This window comes from Cherax quadricarinatus, chromosome 63 (genome assembly GCF_038502225.1).
Source record: "Cherax quadricarinatus isolate ZL_2023a chromosome 63, ASM3850222v1, whole genome shotgun sequence".
Classification (NCBI taxonomy): domain Eukaryota; kingdom Metazoa; phylum Arthropoda; class Malacostraca; order Decapoda; family Parastacidae; genus Cherax; species Cherax quadricarinatus.
The window spans coordinates 19,708,671-19,726,167 of record NC_091354.1 but is presented as its reverse complement, the minus strand read 5'-3'; the positions used below and the strand labels follow the sequence as shown (position 1 = coordinate 19,726,167).

Here is a 17,497-nt window from a genome sequence, read left to right as displayed (position 1 = left end):
CCTCCGCCACAGGTGTCACCAGTGTAGCGGTCCATACCTCCGCCACAGGTGTCACCAGTGTAGCAGTCCATACCTCCGCCACAGGTGTCACCAGTGTAGCGGTCCATACCTCCACACAGGTGTCACCAGTGTAGCGGTCCATACCTCCGACACAGGTGTCACCAGTGTAGCGGTCCATACCTCCGCCACAGGTGTCACCAGTGTAGCGGTCCATACCTCCGCCACAGGTGTCACCAGTGTCGCGGTCCATACCAGTGTAGCGGTCCATACCTCCAACACAGGTGTCACCAGTGTAGCGGTCCATACCTCCGCCATAGGTGTCACCAGTGTAGCGGTCCATACCTCCGACACAGGTGTCACCAGTGTAGCGGTCCATACCTCCGCCACAGGTGTCACCAGTGTAGCGGTCCATACCTCCGCCACAGGTGTCACCAGTGTAGCGGTCCATACCTCCGCCACAGGTGTCACCAGTGTAGCGGTCCATACCTCCGCCACAGGTGTCACCAGTGTAGCGGTCCATACCTCCGCCACAGGTGTCACCAGTGTAGCGGTCCATACCTCCGCCACAGGTGTCACCAGTGTAGCGGTCCATACCTCCGCCACAGGTGTCACCAGTGTAGCGGTCCATACCTCCGCCACAGGTGTCACCAGTGTAGCGGTCCATACCTCCGCCACAGGTGTCACCAGTGTAGCGGTCCATACCTCCGCCACAGGTGTCACCAGTGTAGCGGTCCATACCTCCGCCACAGGTGTAACCAGTGTAGCGGTCCATACCTCCGCCACAGGTGTCACCAGTGTAGCGGTCCATACCTCCGCCACAGGTGTCACCAGTGTAGCGGTCCATACCTCCGCCACAGGTGTCACCAGTGTAGCGGTCCATACCTCCGCCACAGGTGTCACCAGTGTAGCGGTCCATACCTCCGCCACAGGTGTCACCAGTGTAGCGGTCCATACCTCCGCCACAGGTGTCACCAGTGTAGCGGTCCATACCTCCGACACAGGTGTCACCAGTGTAGCGGTCCATACCTCCGACACAAGTGTAGCCAGTGTAGCAGTCCATACCTCCGCCACAGGTGTAACCAGTGTAGCGGTCCATACCTCCGACACAGGTGTCACCAGTGTAGCAGTCCATACCTCCGCCACAGGTGTCACCAGTGTAGAGGTCCATACCTCCGACACAGGTGTCACCAGTGTAGCGGTCCACACCTCCGCCACAGGTGTCACCAGTGTAGCGGCCCATACCTCCGCCACAGGTGTCACCAGTGTAGCGGTCCATACCTCCGACACAGGTGTCACCAGTGTAGCGGTCCATACCTCCGCCACAGGTGTCACCACTGTAGAGGTCCATACCTCCGCCACAGGTGTCACCAGTGTAGCGGTCCATACACATAACCAGTGTAGCGGTCCATACCTCCGCCACAGGTGTAACCAGTGTAGCGGTCCATACTCTCCACAGGTGTCACCAGTGTAGCGGTCCATACCTCCACACAGGTGTTGTAGCGGTCCATACCTCCGCACAGGTGTCACCAGTATAGCGGTCTATACCTCCGCCACAGGTGTCACCAGTGCAGCGGTCCATACCTCCACCACAGATGTCACCATTGTAGCGGTCCATACCTCCGCCGCAGGTGTCACCAGTGTAGCGGTCCATACCTCCGCCACAGGTGTCACCAGTGTAGCGGTCCATACCTCCGCCACAGGTGTCACCAGTGTAGCGGTCCATACCTCCACCACAGGTGTCACCAGTGTAGCGGTCCATACCTCCGCCACAGGTGTCACCAGTGTAGCGGTCCATACCTCCGCCACAGGTGTCACCAGTGTAGCGGTCCATACCTCCGCCACAGGTGTCACCAGTGTAGCGGTCCATACCTCCGCCACAGGTGTCACCAGTGTAGCGGTCCATACCTCCGCCACAGGTGTCACCAGTGTAGCGGTCCATACCTCCGCCACAGGTGTCACCAGTGTAGCGGTCCATACCTCCGCCACAGGTGTCACCAGTGTAGCGGTCCATACCTCCGCCACAGGTGTCACCAGTGTAGCGGTCCATACCTCCGACACAGGTGTCACCAGTGTAGCGGTCCATACCTCCGCCACAGGTGTCACCAGTGTAGCGGTCCATACCTCCGCCACAGGTGTCACCAGTGTAGCGGTCCATACCTCCGCCACAGGTGTCACCAGTGTAGCGGTCCATACCTCCGCCACAGGTGTCACCAGTGTAGCGGTCCATACCTCCGCCACAGGTGTCACCAGTGTAGCGGTCCATACCTCCGCCACAGGTGTCACCAGTGTAGCGGTCCATACCTCCGCCACATGTGTAACCAGTGTAGCGGTCCATACCTCCGCCACAGGTGTCACCAGTGTAGCGGTCCATACCTCCGCCACAGGTGTCACCAGTGTAGCGGTCCATACCTCCGCCACAGGTGTCACCAGTGTAGCGGTCCATACCTCCGCCACAGGTGTCACCAGTGTAGCGGTCCATACCTCCGCCACAGGTGTCACCAGTGTAGCGGTCCATACCTCCGCCACAGGTGTCACCAGTGTAGCGGTCCATACCTCCGCCACAGGTGTCACCAGTGTAGCGGTCCATACCTCCGCCACAGGTGTCACCAGTGTAGCGGTCCATACCTCCGCCACAGGTGTCACCAGTGTAGCGGTCCATACCTCCGCCACAGGTGTCACCAGTGTAGCGGTCCATACCTCCGCCACAGGTGTCACCAGTGTAGCGGTCCATACCTCCGCCACAGGTGTCACCAGTGTAGCGGTCCATACCTCCGCCACAGGTGTCACCAGTGTAGCGGTCCATACCTCCGCCACAGGTGTCACCAGTGTAGCGGTCCATACCTCCGCCACAGGTGTCACCAGTGTAGCGGTCCATACCTCCGCCACAGGTGTCACCAGTGTAGCGGTCCATACCTCCGCCACAGGTGTCACCAGTGTAGCGGTCCATACCTCCGCCACAGGTGTCACCAGTGTAGCGGTCCATACCTCCGCCACAGGTGTCACCAGTGTAGCGGTCCATACCTCCGCCACAGGTGTCACCAGTGTAGCGGTCCATACCTCCGACACAGGTGTCACCAGTGTAGCGGTCCATACCTCCGACACAGGTGTCACCAGTGTAGCGGTCCATACCTCCGCCACAGGTGTCACCAGTGTAGCGGTCCATACCTCCGACACAGGTGTCACCAGTGTAGCGGTCCATACCTCCGCCACAGGTGTCACCAGTGTAGCGGTCCATACCTCCGACACAGGTGTAGCCAGTGTAGCGGTCCATACCTCCGCCACGGGTGTCACCAGTGTAGCGGTCCATACCTCCGCCACAGGTGTCACCAGTGTAGCGGTCCATACCTCCGACACAGGTGTCACCAGTGTAGCGGTCCATACCTCCGACACAGGTGTACCAGTGTAGCGGTCCATACCTCCGACACAGGTGTACCCAGTGTAGCGGTCCATACCTCCGCCACAGGTGTCACCAGTGTAGCGGTCCATACCTCCGACACAGGTGTCACCAGTGTAGCGGTCCATACCTCCGACACAGGTGTAGCCAGTGTAGCGGTCCATACCTCCGACAAGGGTGTCACCAGTGTAGCGGTCCATACCTCCGCCACAGGTGTCACCAGTGTAGCGGTCCATACCTCCGACACAGGTGTCACCAGTGTAGCGGTCCATACCTCCGACACAGGTGTAACCAGAGTAGCGGTCCATACCTCCGCCACAGGTGTAACCAGAGTAGCGGTCCATACCTCCATCACAGGTGTCACCAGTGTAGCGGTCCATACCTCCACCACAGGTGTCACCAGTGTAGCGGTCCATACCTCCGCCACAGGTGTAGCCAGTGTAGCGGTCCATACCTCCACAGGTGTCACCAGTGTAGCGGTCCATACCTCCGCCACAGGTATCACCAGTGTAGCGGTCCATACCTCCACCACAGGTATCACCAGTGTAGCGGTCCATACCTCCGCCACAGGTGTCACCAGTGTAGCGGTCCATACCTCCATCACAGGTGTCACCAGTGTAGCGGTCCATACCTCCACCACAGGTGTCACCAGTGTAGCGGTCCATACCTCCGACACAGGTGTCACCAGTGTAGCGGTCCATACCTCCGACACAGGTGTCACCAGTGTAGCGGTCCATACCTCCGACACAGGTGTCACCAGTGTAGCGGTCCATACCTCCGACACAGTTGTCACCAGTGTAGCGGTCCATACCTCCACCACAGGTGTCACCAGTGTAGCGGTCCATACCTCCGCCACAGGTGTCACCAGTGTAGCGGTCCATACCTCCGACACAGGTGTCACCAGTGTAGCGGTCCATACCTCCACCACAGGTGTCACCAGTGTAGCGGTCCATACCTCCGACACAGGTGTCACCAGTGTAGCGGTCCATACCTCCGCCACAGGTGTCACCAGTGTAGCGGTCCATACCTCCGCCACAGGTGTCACCAGTGTAGCGGTCCATACCTCCACCACAGGTGTCACCAGTGTAGCGGTCCATACCTCCACCACAGGTGTCACCAGTGTAGCGGTCCATACCTCCGACACAGGTGTCACCAGTGTAGCACTCCATACCTCCACCACAGGTGTCACCAGTGTAGCGGTCCATACCTCCGACACAGGTGTCACCAGTGTAGCGGTCCATACCTCCGACACAGGTGTCACCAGTGTAGCGGTCCATACCTCCGACACAGGTGTCACCAGTGTAGCGGTCCATACCTCCACCACAGGTGTCACCAGTGTAGCGGTCCATACCTCCGACACAGGTGTCACCAGTGTAGCGGTCCATACCTCCACCACAGGTGTCACCAGTGTAGCGGCCCATACCTCCGACACAGGTGTCACCAGTGTAGCAGTCCATACCTCCGACACAGGTGTCACCAGTGTAGCGGTCCATACATCTGACACAGGTGTCACCAGTGTAGCGGTCCATACCTCCGCCACAGGTGTCACCAGTGTAGCGGTCCATACCTCCGACACAGGTGTCACCAGTGTAGCGGTCCATACCTCCATCACAGGTGTCACCAGTGTAGCGGTCCATACCTCCACCACAGGTGTCACCAGTGTAGCGGTCCATACCTCCGCCACAGGTGTAGCCAGTGTAGCGGTCCATACCTCCATCACAGGTGTCACCAGTGTAGCGGTCCATACCTCCGCCACAGGTATCACCAGTGTAGCGGTCCATACCTCCACCACAGGTATCACCAGTGTAGCGGTCCATACCTCCGCCACAGGTGTAACCAGTGTAGCGGTCCATACCTCCATCACAGGTGTCACCAGTGTAGCGGTCCATACCTCCACCACAGGTGTCACCAGTGTAGCGGTCCATACCTCCGACACAGGTGTCACCAGTGTAGCGGTCCATACCTCCGACACAGGTGTCACCAGTGTAGCGGTCCATACCTCCGACACAGGTGTCACCAGTGTAGCGGTCCATACCTCCGACACAGTTGTCACCAGTGTAGCGGTCCATACCTCCACCACAGGTGTCACCAGTGTAGCGGTCCATACCTCCGCCACAGGTGTCACCAGTGTAGCGGTCCATACCTCCGACACAGGTGTCACCAGTGTAGCGGTCCATACCTCCACCACAGGTGTCACCAGTGTAGCGGTCCATACCTCCGACACAGGTGTCACCAGTGTAGCGGTCCATACCTCCGCCACAGGTGTCACCAGTGTAGCGGTCCATACCTCCGCCACAGGTGTCACCAGTGTAGCGGTCCATACCTCCACCACAGGTGTCACCAGTGTAGCGGTCCATACCTCCACCACAGGTGTCACCAGTGTAGCGGTCCATACCTCCGACACAGGTGTCACCAGTGTAGCGGTCCATACCTCCACCACAGGTGTCACCAGTGTAGCGGTCCATACCTCCGACACAGGTGTCACCAGTGTAGCGGTCCATACCTCCGACACAGGTGTCACCAGTGTAGCGGTCCATACCTCCGACACAGGTGTCACCAGTGTAGCGGTCCATACCTCCACCACAGGTGTCACCAGTGTAGCGGTCCATACCTCCGACACAGGTGTCACCAGTGTAGCGGTCCATACCTCCACCACAGGTGTCACCAGTGTAGCGGTCCATACCTCCGACACAGGTGTCACCAGTGTAGCGGTCCATACCTCCGACACAGGTGTCACCAGTGTAGCGGTCCATACCTCCGACACAGGTGTCACCAGTGTAGCGGTCCATACCTCCACCACAGGTGTCACCAGTGTAGCGGTCCATACCTCCGACACAGGTGTCACCAGTGTAGCGGTCCATACCTCCGACACAGGTGTCACCAGTGTAGCGGTCCATACCTCCGACACAGGTGTCACCAGTGTAGCGGTCCATACCTCCACCACAGGTGTCACCAGTGTAGCGGTCCATACCTCCGACACAGGTGTCACCAGTGTAGCGGTCCATACCTCCGACACAGGTGTCACCAGTGTAGCGGTCCATACCTCCGACACAGGTGTCACCAGTGTAGCGGTCCATACCTCCACCACAGGTGTCACCAGTGTAGCGGTCCATACCTCCGACACAGGTGTCACCAGTGTAGCGGTCCATACCTCCGACACAGGTGTCACCAGTGTAGCGGTCCATACCTCCGACACAGGTGTCACCAGTGTAGCGGTCCATACCTCCACCACAGGTGTCACCAGTGTAGCGGTCCATACCTCCGACACAGGTGTCACCAGTGTAGCGGTCCATACCTCCGACACAGGTGTCACCAGTGTAGCGGTCCATACCTCCGACACAGGTGTCACCAGTGTAGCGGTCCATACCTCCGACACAGGTGTCACCAGTGTAGCTGTCCATACCTCCGACACAGGTGTCACCAGTGTAGCGGTCCATACCTCCGACACAGGTGTCACCAGTGTAGCGGTCCATACCTCCGACACAGGTGTCACCAGTGTAGCGGTCCATACCTCCGACACAGGTGTCACCAGTGTCACCAAAACAAGGCTGCACATAAATTTTCAGAGTTAAAGATAAAGAATAATAAACAGAATATTAAAAACTAAATGAAAAGAAAAAGACATGAAATGTGTAAACTGCCAGAAGCAGTTCTCCACTAGGAAAGATGGCGCCAGAACGGCAGTACCAGCTGGCTGGCAGGCCAGCTGCAGCATTTGCTCTAAGCAGCAGGCATTATACTCGGTTTCTTTCCTAAATCGTTTTTTTCCAACCTGGGAATGTGAAACTAAATAAGTTGGTTCAACTCAGTGAAGACCTGACTTGTGATAAACTGGAGTGCAGGAGAGATCTGTGTTATTATTAATAATATAGTAATGAACGTGTGTCTTAATCATCAACTTGTCGGTATTTTATACCATTTTTCACCATAAAAATTACTTTAGTATAAATGTTATGTTAAGAACTGTAAAACTGTTGTTTATTTGTGTACTTTAGATGTATTTTGATATTGATGACTGCTTAAATAGAACATTTGTTGCACATCTGTCTTAATCATTTTATTTTTTTGTAATCACGAATAAAATACATTATTGTGTAAACAATTGAATAGATGTAACGGAGTTGTTCAGATAAAAATATAATTTTTTTAAAGGGGTGGACGCGTAAGCCAGTGGAAGGTCTCGGTTAAATGACTAAAACTCCAGTTGCAGGTCGTCATATGACTGAAGACCCGCTTCAAGAAACACTTGTCATGTTTCCTGACTAATCTTATCTGGCCTAACTTAGCTCTTCAGTTAAGACTTCATAACAGTTGTTAGGATGAGTAGAAGGATTAAGACTTGACACTATAGAGACAGTTGTAGAGTTCTTATACTTATGAATCTAACAATAACACGAAGGTGAGAATCATGGTCAAGATACAATTTAAAAGATCATCCATGAAAAATTAAAAATAGTAATTAGCCAACTGGAAAAGGTTTAATGGTAGTTTTTACATCAAAGAATATTTTACACTTCGAGATTATTCAATAATTGTATTTTATGACAACTTAGACACAATTAGAGTGCAGTATTAGACTATGGTATTTAAGTACATAATATTTATTTTAGCTTTCGCTTACAGTCAGTAACTGTATTACAATTTTTAATTTCGTCCGATAAATTATTTCACATTTTTGGAAGAATTTCTGTAGATGTTCAGCCGAACACGAGGGATATCAGAGAGGTATGTTACCTGTGTATTACCTGTGTATTACCTGTGTATTACCTGTGTATTCGAACATGTTGCATTTTCCCAGGAAATGTCTTAGATTAATATTACAGTGTAGTGTTTTAAAGATGTGGAGTAATCACTGGTACGTATAAATTGTATTTATATTTAGTATGTATAGGGACTTAAATAAGGGAATAGTTTGTTGTCTATAATTGGAGTTGGTGACTGTAGTGATGGCTGCTTTTTGCTGAGAGATGGTTGGTTTGATGTGGGTCGTCAAAATGGATCTCGAAGTACACATCTCGTATGGAAGGCCTTTCAATCTTACATGCTATTGCTTATATATGTTGGATATGACGATTAGATTTCAGTTTGCTATGAGCAATTAGAACTAGGCATTTCCCCCTCGTCTTGCTTTTCGTTTCATTGATTTTAATGTTTGTGGACGTGGTCCCCTCAAGGAAGGTTCCTTGATATTGGTGAGGGGCTCTTGATTTAGGGAATTGGATCTGTGCTCCAGTTCCCCGAATTAAGCCTGAATGCCTTCCACATCCCCTCCCCCAGGCGCTGTATAATCCTCCGGGTTTAGCGCTTCCCCCTTGATTATAATAATAATAATGTGGACGTGGTTTGTTCACAAGAATTATATAGGCTATTTGTTTGTAATCATCCAGGTGTGACCCTTTCTTAATTCATTGTTAGTTAATGGTGCATAAGCACCAATGGGTCTAGGCCTGATTTTATTAAGTTTGTGTGGTCAGCAAAGAGTAGATGTTTCAGATGATGGGAAGCGTCAGGTAGGTCATTAATGTAGATGAGGGAAAGAAGAGGACCCAGAATGCTATCTTGAGGGACACTTAAATTCCTTGGTAAGGTTAGACGAGGTGTCATTTATGGCTACATGCTGTTGTCTGTTACTAAGATATGCCTGAAAATATCTTTATATGTTACCGTTGAGTTCCTAGAGATTAAGATAGACTAGGGTGGTTAATAGAATGAAAAGTCTTTGGAAGAGCAATAACAAGTCCAGTAGGATGCTGGGATGTTGGAGTGAAGATAGGGGAATGGGGAGGGTAGAGAGTCTGGATGGTGAGGGAGAGAAGGAATGGGAGGAAATGGATGGGGTATAGAGTGTGACGGTGGCATGAAGAGAGGTCAGGTGGGTCATTCAGTCTTACTAAAAATTTTCAGTTCATTTTGTTTGGCTTTCTGTTCATCCAGCTGTCAGTAATTCCCTGATTCCCTTTTTTTTTTTTTTTTTGTTTTTGCTCATCTAGCAGTTCAAAAATCATTACAGATATTTTACCCATACCTGATTGAGAACTTTAATTTTTTTTTCTTTCATAATTTGCTTTTTTTTGTCTCACATAATTTTAGATTTTGCCACCGAAGTGCCTAGTTTACTGTGCGCCCCATATCCATCCTGTGGACGGCAGCGCGAGAGCATATGAATATACAAAGGGCCTAGGAACTAGGCCTCAAAAGGGTTAACAGGTGTACATATTGGTTTATATCTACATATCTATAGTTCACTTATCTGTTACAAGCAAATTTAGGAAATTTGCTTAGTATATCTGGTATCTTATTTTCATTAATAAGAGATCTTGACATGTCACATAGGTTATTATACTGTCTGTCTCTGTATTCCTCAATAAGTGGACAATTAAGCACATAGTGTTCAAGAGAGTGACCATATGCCTGATCACATAATTTACATTTAGTTTGATCATCATCTGTGTGTCTCCCAAACTGCCAGAAGTACTTGTAACCAAGCCTAAGCCTGGCCACTACAACATCAGTCAGTCTGTTCACATTGCAAGTTGCTCCATAAACACACTTATCTACGTTCATGTTATCATAGTGGGTTATAGATCTACTCAGGCTTCTAACTGCATTCCTATAACAATCATTTTCATTATTTACTTCTCTCCTAATTGTGAGGGAAAAGTTCAATAGATAGGAGTAGTGAGGGAGTATATAGTAACAATAGTTTCATTGCCGGCTACTTGTTAAGGTAGGGTAAGTCCAGCTCCCGCTATCCCTTACCCCCCCCCCCCAAAGGTGACGTGTGGGGCTCCGGCCAAACAGTAAATCACTAGACTCACAGCTCCCAGCACTACTCTTGGAATGACAGAGTGGGTCACCTGCCAACCAACGAGTAGAATAGGAGACGGACTAACTTCCTGAGACGTCCCATGTTTAATCTACTTACCTGTTATGTAAGCCAACACAGGACCTAACCCCTCATCATAGCAGTGGTAACGAACCTGTTTTCCTGTCATCTGAAGTAATTATTCACGGCTATACTCTGTGAAGAACGAGCCGGTGGTGGTCACCAACACCTGCGCCCCCCCCCCCCGCATCAGCAACGGCTACGATTTCAACAACATGCAGTGTCACCAACACCTGACACCCCATTACCACGATATACCTATATTAGCGTTGAGTTCAAATGTAATTTTTTTCATTTCATTTTTCATTTTTCTTTCAATTAGGATACCCATTCATGTTTTATTGTTTTACATTTTCCGTTTCTAAATAATAAAGTGTTTATCATTGTCTGTTATTATTTCATTTTCTATTCATTAATTTTCCTGAGGAGGAGCCAGCCTTGGTAATACTGACTGAAGTTGTTACAGGGCTGAGTAAGCCTTCACACTAATATTATTCCTAATACTAGACACAGATATACCAAAGTTATATTCTACATTCTCCTTCTGGGTACTCTTCTTGGCTAACATATCAACTTTATCATGAAGGATAAATCCTATGTGTGATGGGATCCGTAATACGAAAATGTCACCTTAATGATTTTTTTTTCCAGAGTGTTATGGCCCTATTAAAGAACAACTAGCATTTTCCTGCTGTTTATCTTTAGTTTCCATGGTTTTCCTTATTTTATTGTATTTGCTCTCCATCATTCTTGTCATTCATTTATATAATTTTCCTTTTGTTCTTTTAAGCTTAAAATCATCACCGACTTATTTTCTCCAATATCTGTTAGTTTTTTTTTATCACAAACATTAGATAGTTCTTCTTATTTTGCACCTGTCACTATATTAATTTTTAATTATAATAAAAAAGTAATTGTGAGAGACCTCTATGTTTTAAGATATCTATTGCAATGTCAAGTGATGTAGGTTATCTTCCCACAGCTAACGTTGTGGTGCTGTGGTGTGTGTTAACATGCGTCAAGACTAAACCAGCAATGAAGGTACTCTTAAGTAGTGTGTTCGTGCCCTTGCTGTTGCTGTGTCTGGTGATAAGACCTGCTGAAGCGCAGACATTGAGAGCCATCCTCACCTGCGACGTAGTCACATTTAAGAGCCCTCTGAGGAAGGTTACGATAATCGTATACTGCACACTGGCTAGGATGGAACTGATCGCTATAGCCGCAGTGTCCTTCTTTAGGTATAACGCCGACATAATAATTTGTATTATAATGCATTTTAAACAAAAACTCATATTACATATAATTTGTTGTGTATTTTCACTCTTTATTAGCAAGAATCAGTTTACTACGTTTTAACTTGTGTATCGCATGTGTCTGCAGGATGATGGCGCTGTGGTCACCACACAGACGTATGTTAAGTCTGAAGGCAGCCGCAGCTGTGGTAGTTTTCATGAAATTCTACTCTGTCCTAGGAACACTTGTAAGTCTTACACACCAGCTGGAATTTTCCGTACTCCTTAGTGCAGATCTTGATATCAAAAATAAATAACATGGAGGCAGAAATACCTGGGAAGACTGTAAATAATGTTAAAAGAGAAAATCTACAGCCTGCTGACCTTGATATTATTATTAACCTAAAGTCATTAACTTCTCTTGATGATCTTCACTTTACATAAATGTTTGTACAAGTCCATATTTAAAGTTATTCCTACCGATTACAAATGTGCGACTGTTCTAGATGTTTAATGGGAAGATTATAATTCTTGAACTCATATTTTTATTGTGGTCATTTGGTTTATAATAACTTCCTCTATATTAAATGTATTGAATTATACTGTTGTTATGTTACAAGACATTTCTTGTGTGTTCAGGTGATGATGATACCACGAATCCTGGGTTACCAGAGACATCCTCTGGTGCGCAGTATGCGTGTGTTGACCTTCTTCATCAGCACAATGATGCCCGTATTGGTCACCTTAGCATGCTACGCTGTCATGATCTTCGCTGTAAGTACACAGTCTCGTGATCAGAGCAGCGTCACAGACGCTGACCCGTCTATACACTCAGAGGTTAGTTAGTTACCAGTTGTCAAAGGCACTTGTAAATAGTAACTGCCTGTTATAAGTAAGTAAGTAAGTTTATTCAGGTATACACAAATACAGTTACATAGAATTATCATACATAGCAGCATATGTGTAGAGAACCTGGGATAACCCAAAAAAGTCAGACAGAGTGACTTATTTCCATTGGGGTCCTTTTACCTTATTATTATAATATAAAGGTTATAATATTTTCTTATTATTCTACAATGAAGATAACATCTTATTATCATACTAAAAAGACTATCTACTACACGAGGGTCATTAAGACTATCTACAATACGAGGGTCATTACTAGGGATAAGGTAAAATTTACACGTATGTTAGCTAAAAAATAGAAAATCATTCCCCTCCCTTTCTGTAGCTACATTCATCAGACACCTTTTGGCACTCTTCTTGAACTGGTTCATGCTATGACTGGCTTTGGCATGTGCGGGTAGTCTGTTCCATTCCTTTATTGCTGTACAATAAAAGGTGTTTGAAGCCTGGCCACTGACTGTGGGTACTACAAAGTTGTGCTCTCTCCCCCTAGTACTATGATTGCTTTGGTTCCCAACCTTGACAAAATTGACAGCAAGATATTCTGGACACTGTTTGTGAGCAATTTTATAAACATGATTTAGCTTCAGTTGTTTTACTGTCTTCAACATTCAGCATATCCAACTGCTGTAATTCATCCTGGCCTACATGTTCTCTTGGTCCCAGCCCCAGGATGAATCTTACGATTTTGTTCTGGGTGATTTGCAGTCTATCTTTCAGTTTTTTTGTCAAGCAAGGTTCGTTATGCAGGTGGGGTTTGTATTTGTTAGTTACTAGTTGTTAAAGGCACTTGTCGTGTAAGTTGGTTAGTTACCATTTTGTCCTAGGCAATGTGTGTGTGTGTGTACTCACCTATTTGTGATTGCACGGGTCGATTCATAGCTCCTGGCCCCGCTTCTTCGCTGGTCGCTACTAGGTCCACTTTCTCCCTGCTCCTTGAGCTTTATCATATCTCTTCTTATGTATGGATCCTGCCTTCACTACCTCACTCTCCAGATTATTCCACTTTCTGACAATTCTGTTACTGAAGAAATACTTCCTAACATCCTTGTAACTCACGTGAGTCTTCAACTTCCAACTGTGACCCCTTGTTGCTGTGTCCCATCTCTGAATCATCCTGTCCCTATATCCACCCTGTCAATAACCCTCAGTATTTTATATGTCGTTATTATGCTCTGGGCTGGACATGCCCCATAGCGTCGTTGGATTTTTAATTAATAATATGAGGATGGTAACTCCTCCGATCCATGGTGTCCAGTAGGATCTTGGATCATTAAGGGTCCTTATAAAAGGTATGCTTTATCATTTAATAACAATGTACCAACATTGCTACGAGATACCAGATGCATAAACAAGAAACTTATAAAGATAGTCTACATTATAATTTGTCTCTAAGTTCACCTCTGGGCTATAGTTTGCCTAGAAATTCCCTCCTAGGGATCATACTTTATACCTAGACCTGGTAAAATCTTACAGGATATAGATAAAAAGGAATGAACAGGGATTTCCTGGGAGGTGAAGTTAAGATAATGAAGGTTGTGAAATCTTAATGTGACGTCTTGATAACTCAACATGGTAGTTGTTTCTGGTGCCTCAATATTTAGATATTCACTTGAACAATATACGCAATAACAATAGTGCAGAGTGCGACATAGATCTGTAATGTACTTAAATATTAGCGATGAAGAACTGATACGAATCCGAAGAGTTATTCACAGGTTGTGTCAGGACACTAGTATCCCAATTTTTCAGTACAAATGTCAAACTATAGAACTTAAAACTAATTCAAAACTTCCGCTAAGGATAACAAGCTCTGAAGGCTAATAGCCAAGCTGAAGAGGGATACTCTAGTTATCTTTCAGCTATCAGTATCCCAGAATACACCAACTCCTTTGAGAAAAATACCAGTAATAAAAGATTGAAACCGACCAGATGATGAATTTTCCAGTTATTGCACCGAATTCAACAATTACTCGTTTATTAACTACGTTAGTAACTCTAGAGGAATTAATACCTGTACAGCCTCAACCCCCCAAAAAAGTTTCGTTCAATTCGTAAAATGCATCATCTATTAAACAATGAAGCCTCTCAGGAAGCACAAAGTGAGGGTGTCCTTATTGAGACAATATTGTAACGTACGACCTGTAATTAGGAAGCATAAATTCTGATCATGAGGACATATTTGATTAATATCTCTTAAAAAAAACTCCGCGGGCCGCGGGGGCGTTGACCCCCGGAACTCTCTTCAGGTAAACTCCAGGTAAACATTAGATAAAACTTCTCATGATCGTTGAGAATATTCACAGGGATTATCCTTAAGTCTTTAAATTTAGGATATACTGTTGTAACATTATCCCGTAACATTTACTCTGGTAATGCAGAAAAAACCACTCTTGGTGAAAAGTTTCATTACATATATGTCTGAATTGTACATAAATACATTTATATACATTCGTAATAATTAAGGAACTAGTTCTCTCTATTACACTCTAATAACGTAAACTAAACAAAATCTCAAACCTCACAGAGTATGTAGTTTCTTATGACTGTCACTTGCTTGCAGATGTATCGCAACCAGCGTCGTCGGGCAAATAATCAATTCGCCTCCAACGTGCACCAGACTGAGGCTACTCGCTCTATGCTGGCTGTCTTCGTCAGTAACCTACTCCTAAGCTTCCCTCATTCAGTCTTTCATCTCCTGGAAAAGCCTTCGTTTACTTTATACGTTATAATTCATATTATATTCTCAACTCATTTCGTTGTAGATCCAGTAGTATTTGTGTGGTTTAGCCGGAGTTTTCGCCATCGTGTGAACCAACGGGTGCGTGCAGGTGTAGCCTGGATGATGATATATTTCTGCTGCCGAACTTCTCCCACCACCATCTCCACCATCCACTCATCCTCAGTCACAGAGTCCATTGAACAGAAGTCATCAGTCACACTGTCCACCGATCAGAAGCCTCCTGTCACAATGTCAACAGATCAGAAGTCTTCAGTCACAATGTCCTCCGGTCAGAAGTCTTCAGTCACAATGTCCTCCGGTCAGAAGTCAGAAGTCACAATGTCCTCCGGTCAGAAGTCTTCAGTCACAGTGTTCACCAATCAAAGTTATATCTGAGAAAACATAAGAGAGACACGAATACAGTTACATGACTGTTTCATTAATGACATTCAGGGTTGTCAGGGGACTTGATGAAGCCCATTTGTGGGCGAAACGTCGTCAATAATGGTTCCACATAACTGCTTTTCTGTTTATATAATGTAACCTCCACCGGAAGTATGTTAAACTCAATTCTACACACTATGAAAGACGAGACCACCGTAGATGGATAACATAAGTTTCAAGGTAAAGACTTAAAATATTAATTTAATAAGCAGCTACACTATTCGGTCATATATTCAAGTAATATAATTAAATTAAATAATTATCAGTATTATTATACAACTGCGTAATAATAATAGGGAATTAATAATCTCATTGGCTAAGGATGTAAATAGAAATTATTGGAATAATGCATGACTAAATAATTTAGTATTCTTTATAATGTTTCCTCAGAAGCATTAACTCAGAGGTAAGAATAATTTAGTGAGTTAATGAGTATTTTAGTAGAAATTGCTAGTAATATAACTATATATATAATTATAGTAGATGCCTAAAGATCCAGCCATTAATACCAGTTCTACGAGGAGTTATGTGTAGGTAATATTTTTATTGTGAATTATTATTATTATGTGAGCAAATCACCAGCAGGATATTTACAGAGCATTACCTGAATTATTACTTGCAAGTAATTTGGATGAGGTAAGTGGAACTTAAGTCACAGCAGGTCGCAGTGACTTAAATCACCACTCTCACAAAAAGCTAGACCTTACATTAAATTAATAATTATAATAATAAAACCAGCTACTCTAGTAAATTAAAGTTGTGGACTGTATATGATTAGGCTTCCTGGGTACACAAAATATAATTGGTATTAACACTTACCATTTAATTACTGGAAGACAATGCTGATGGAACACACCCTAACGATACCTCTACAGCTAGGGTTTACGATGGCCATCGCAGAAACTACTGTATTTTATTGGTAAGCGTCACTTAGCTAAAGTGTGTTGTTGGGAAGGATTCATTGAAGTCGTCTATCTTCCTGTCCTTGTTGCCGAATTGTAAAGGCTTTCCACACTATTTATCCTAATTCTTCAGCAGGAACGTGTCAGCAATTTTTAAATTATGGACTGAGGCCGATATACACCAAATGACCTTCGAGAACGCCCGATTACGTTGCACAGTTCAGTCCAATGTTTTCACATTAAATTCAATATGGCGTCTCTCCCCGGTGTCACTCCGCAGCTCTTCTATACTCCCCTCACTTGAAATTTCTCGAAGGGTCCAAAGAGCATCACATTTTAATACACATTTATCATATTATTCATTTATATGTTCTACATTTAGGAAATTATGTAAAATATTTCCATAATTTTAGTTAATATCAAGTGTTAAGTATATAGAGGTGATGCCCTCCTAGCAAGATGATTCTATCTTGGGATCATGTTGCTAGGAGGCAGGTATCCCAGTTATTCCCAAACATGTCCTAATCTAACACCAAAACATAAACACTAGTTTAACGAAGAATCCAAGACAAACTAGTTTTCTCATCTTGTGATGACGCACACCAATATCTCAAAGGGAGGAAAGAGTGACTACTGTCTTCTACCATCCTCACACACACACATACACACTATCTTTCCACCTATCTATCTGTGTATATATATATATATATATATATATATATATATATATATATATATATATATATATGTCGTGACAAATAGGCAGAACGTGCGATCTTGGCTTAAATAGCAAGGCTCATCTTGCCATATAGGACAAGTGAAAATTTGTGTATGCAATAATTTCGCCAAAATCATTCTGAACCTAACGAAAAAAATATATTTCACTGTGTTTGTTTAGTATTAAATTATTGTAAACGTATCTAAAATATATTTAGTTGAGTTAGGCTAAAATAAATTGTTCTTGTTATAATAAGGTTAGGTAAGTTTTCTAATATACTTTTGATGCAAAAT

General features: G+C 45.8%; 1 protein-coding gene across 1 annotated transcript in view; it reads left to right on the top strand.

Moving 5' to 3' along the window:
• LOC128698145 (uncharacterized) overlaps positions 1-17,159 on the top strand; it is a 50,910-nt gene extending 33,751 nt beyond the window's left edge. Inside the window, exons 3-6 of the mRNA XM_070098679.1 lie at positions 11,263-11,518; positions 11,661-11,760; positions 12,152-12,286; positions 14,982-17,159. Coding sequence (XP_069954780.1) covers positions 11,263-11,518; positions 11,661-11,760; positions 12,152-12,286; positions 14,982-15,536 — 1,046 coding nt within the window. The 3' untranslated portion in view covers positions 15,537-17,159. The remainder of the gene's footprint in view (positions 1-11,262; positions 11,519-11,660; positions 11,761-12,151; positions 12,287-14,981) is intronic.
• The last annotated feature ends 338 nt before the right edge of the window (positions 17,160-17,497 follow it).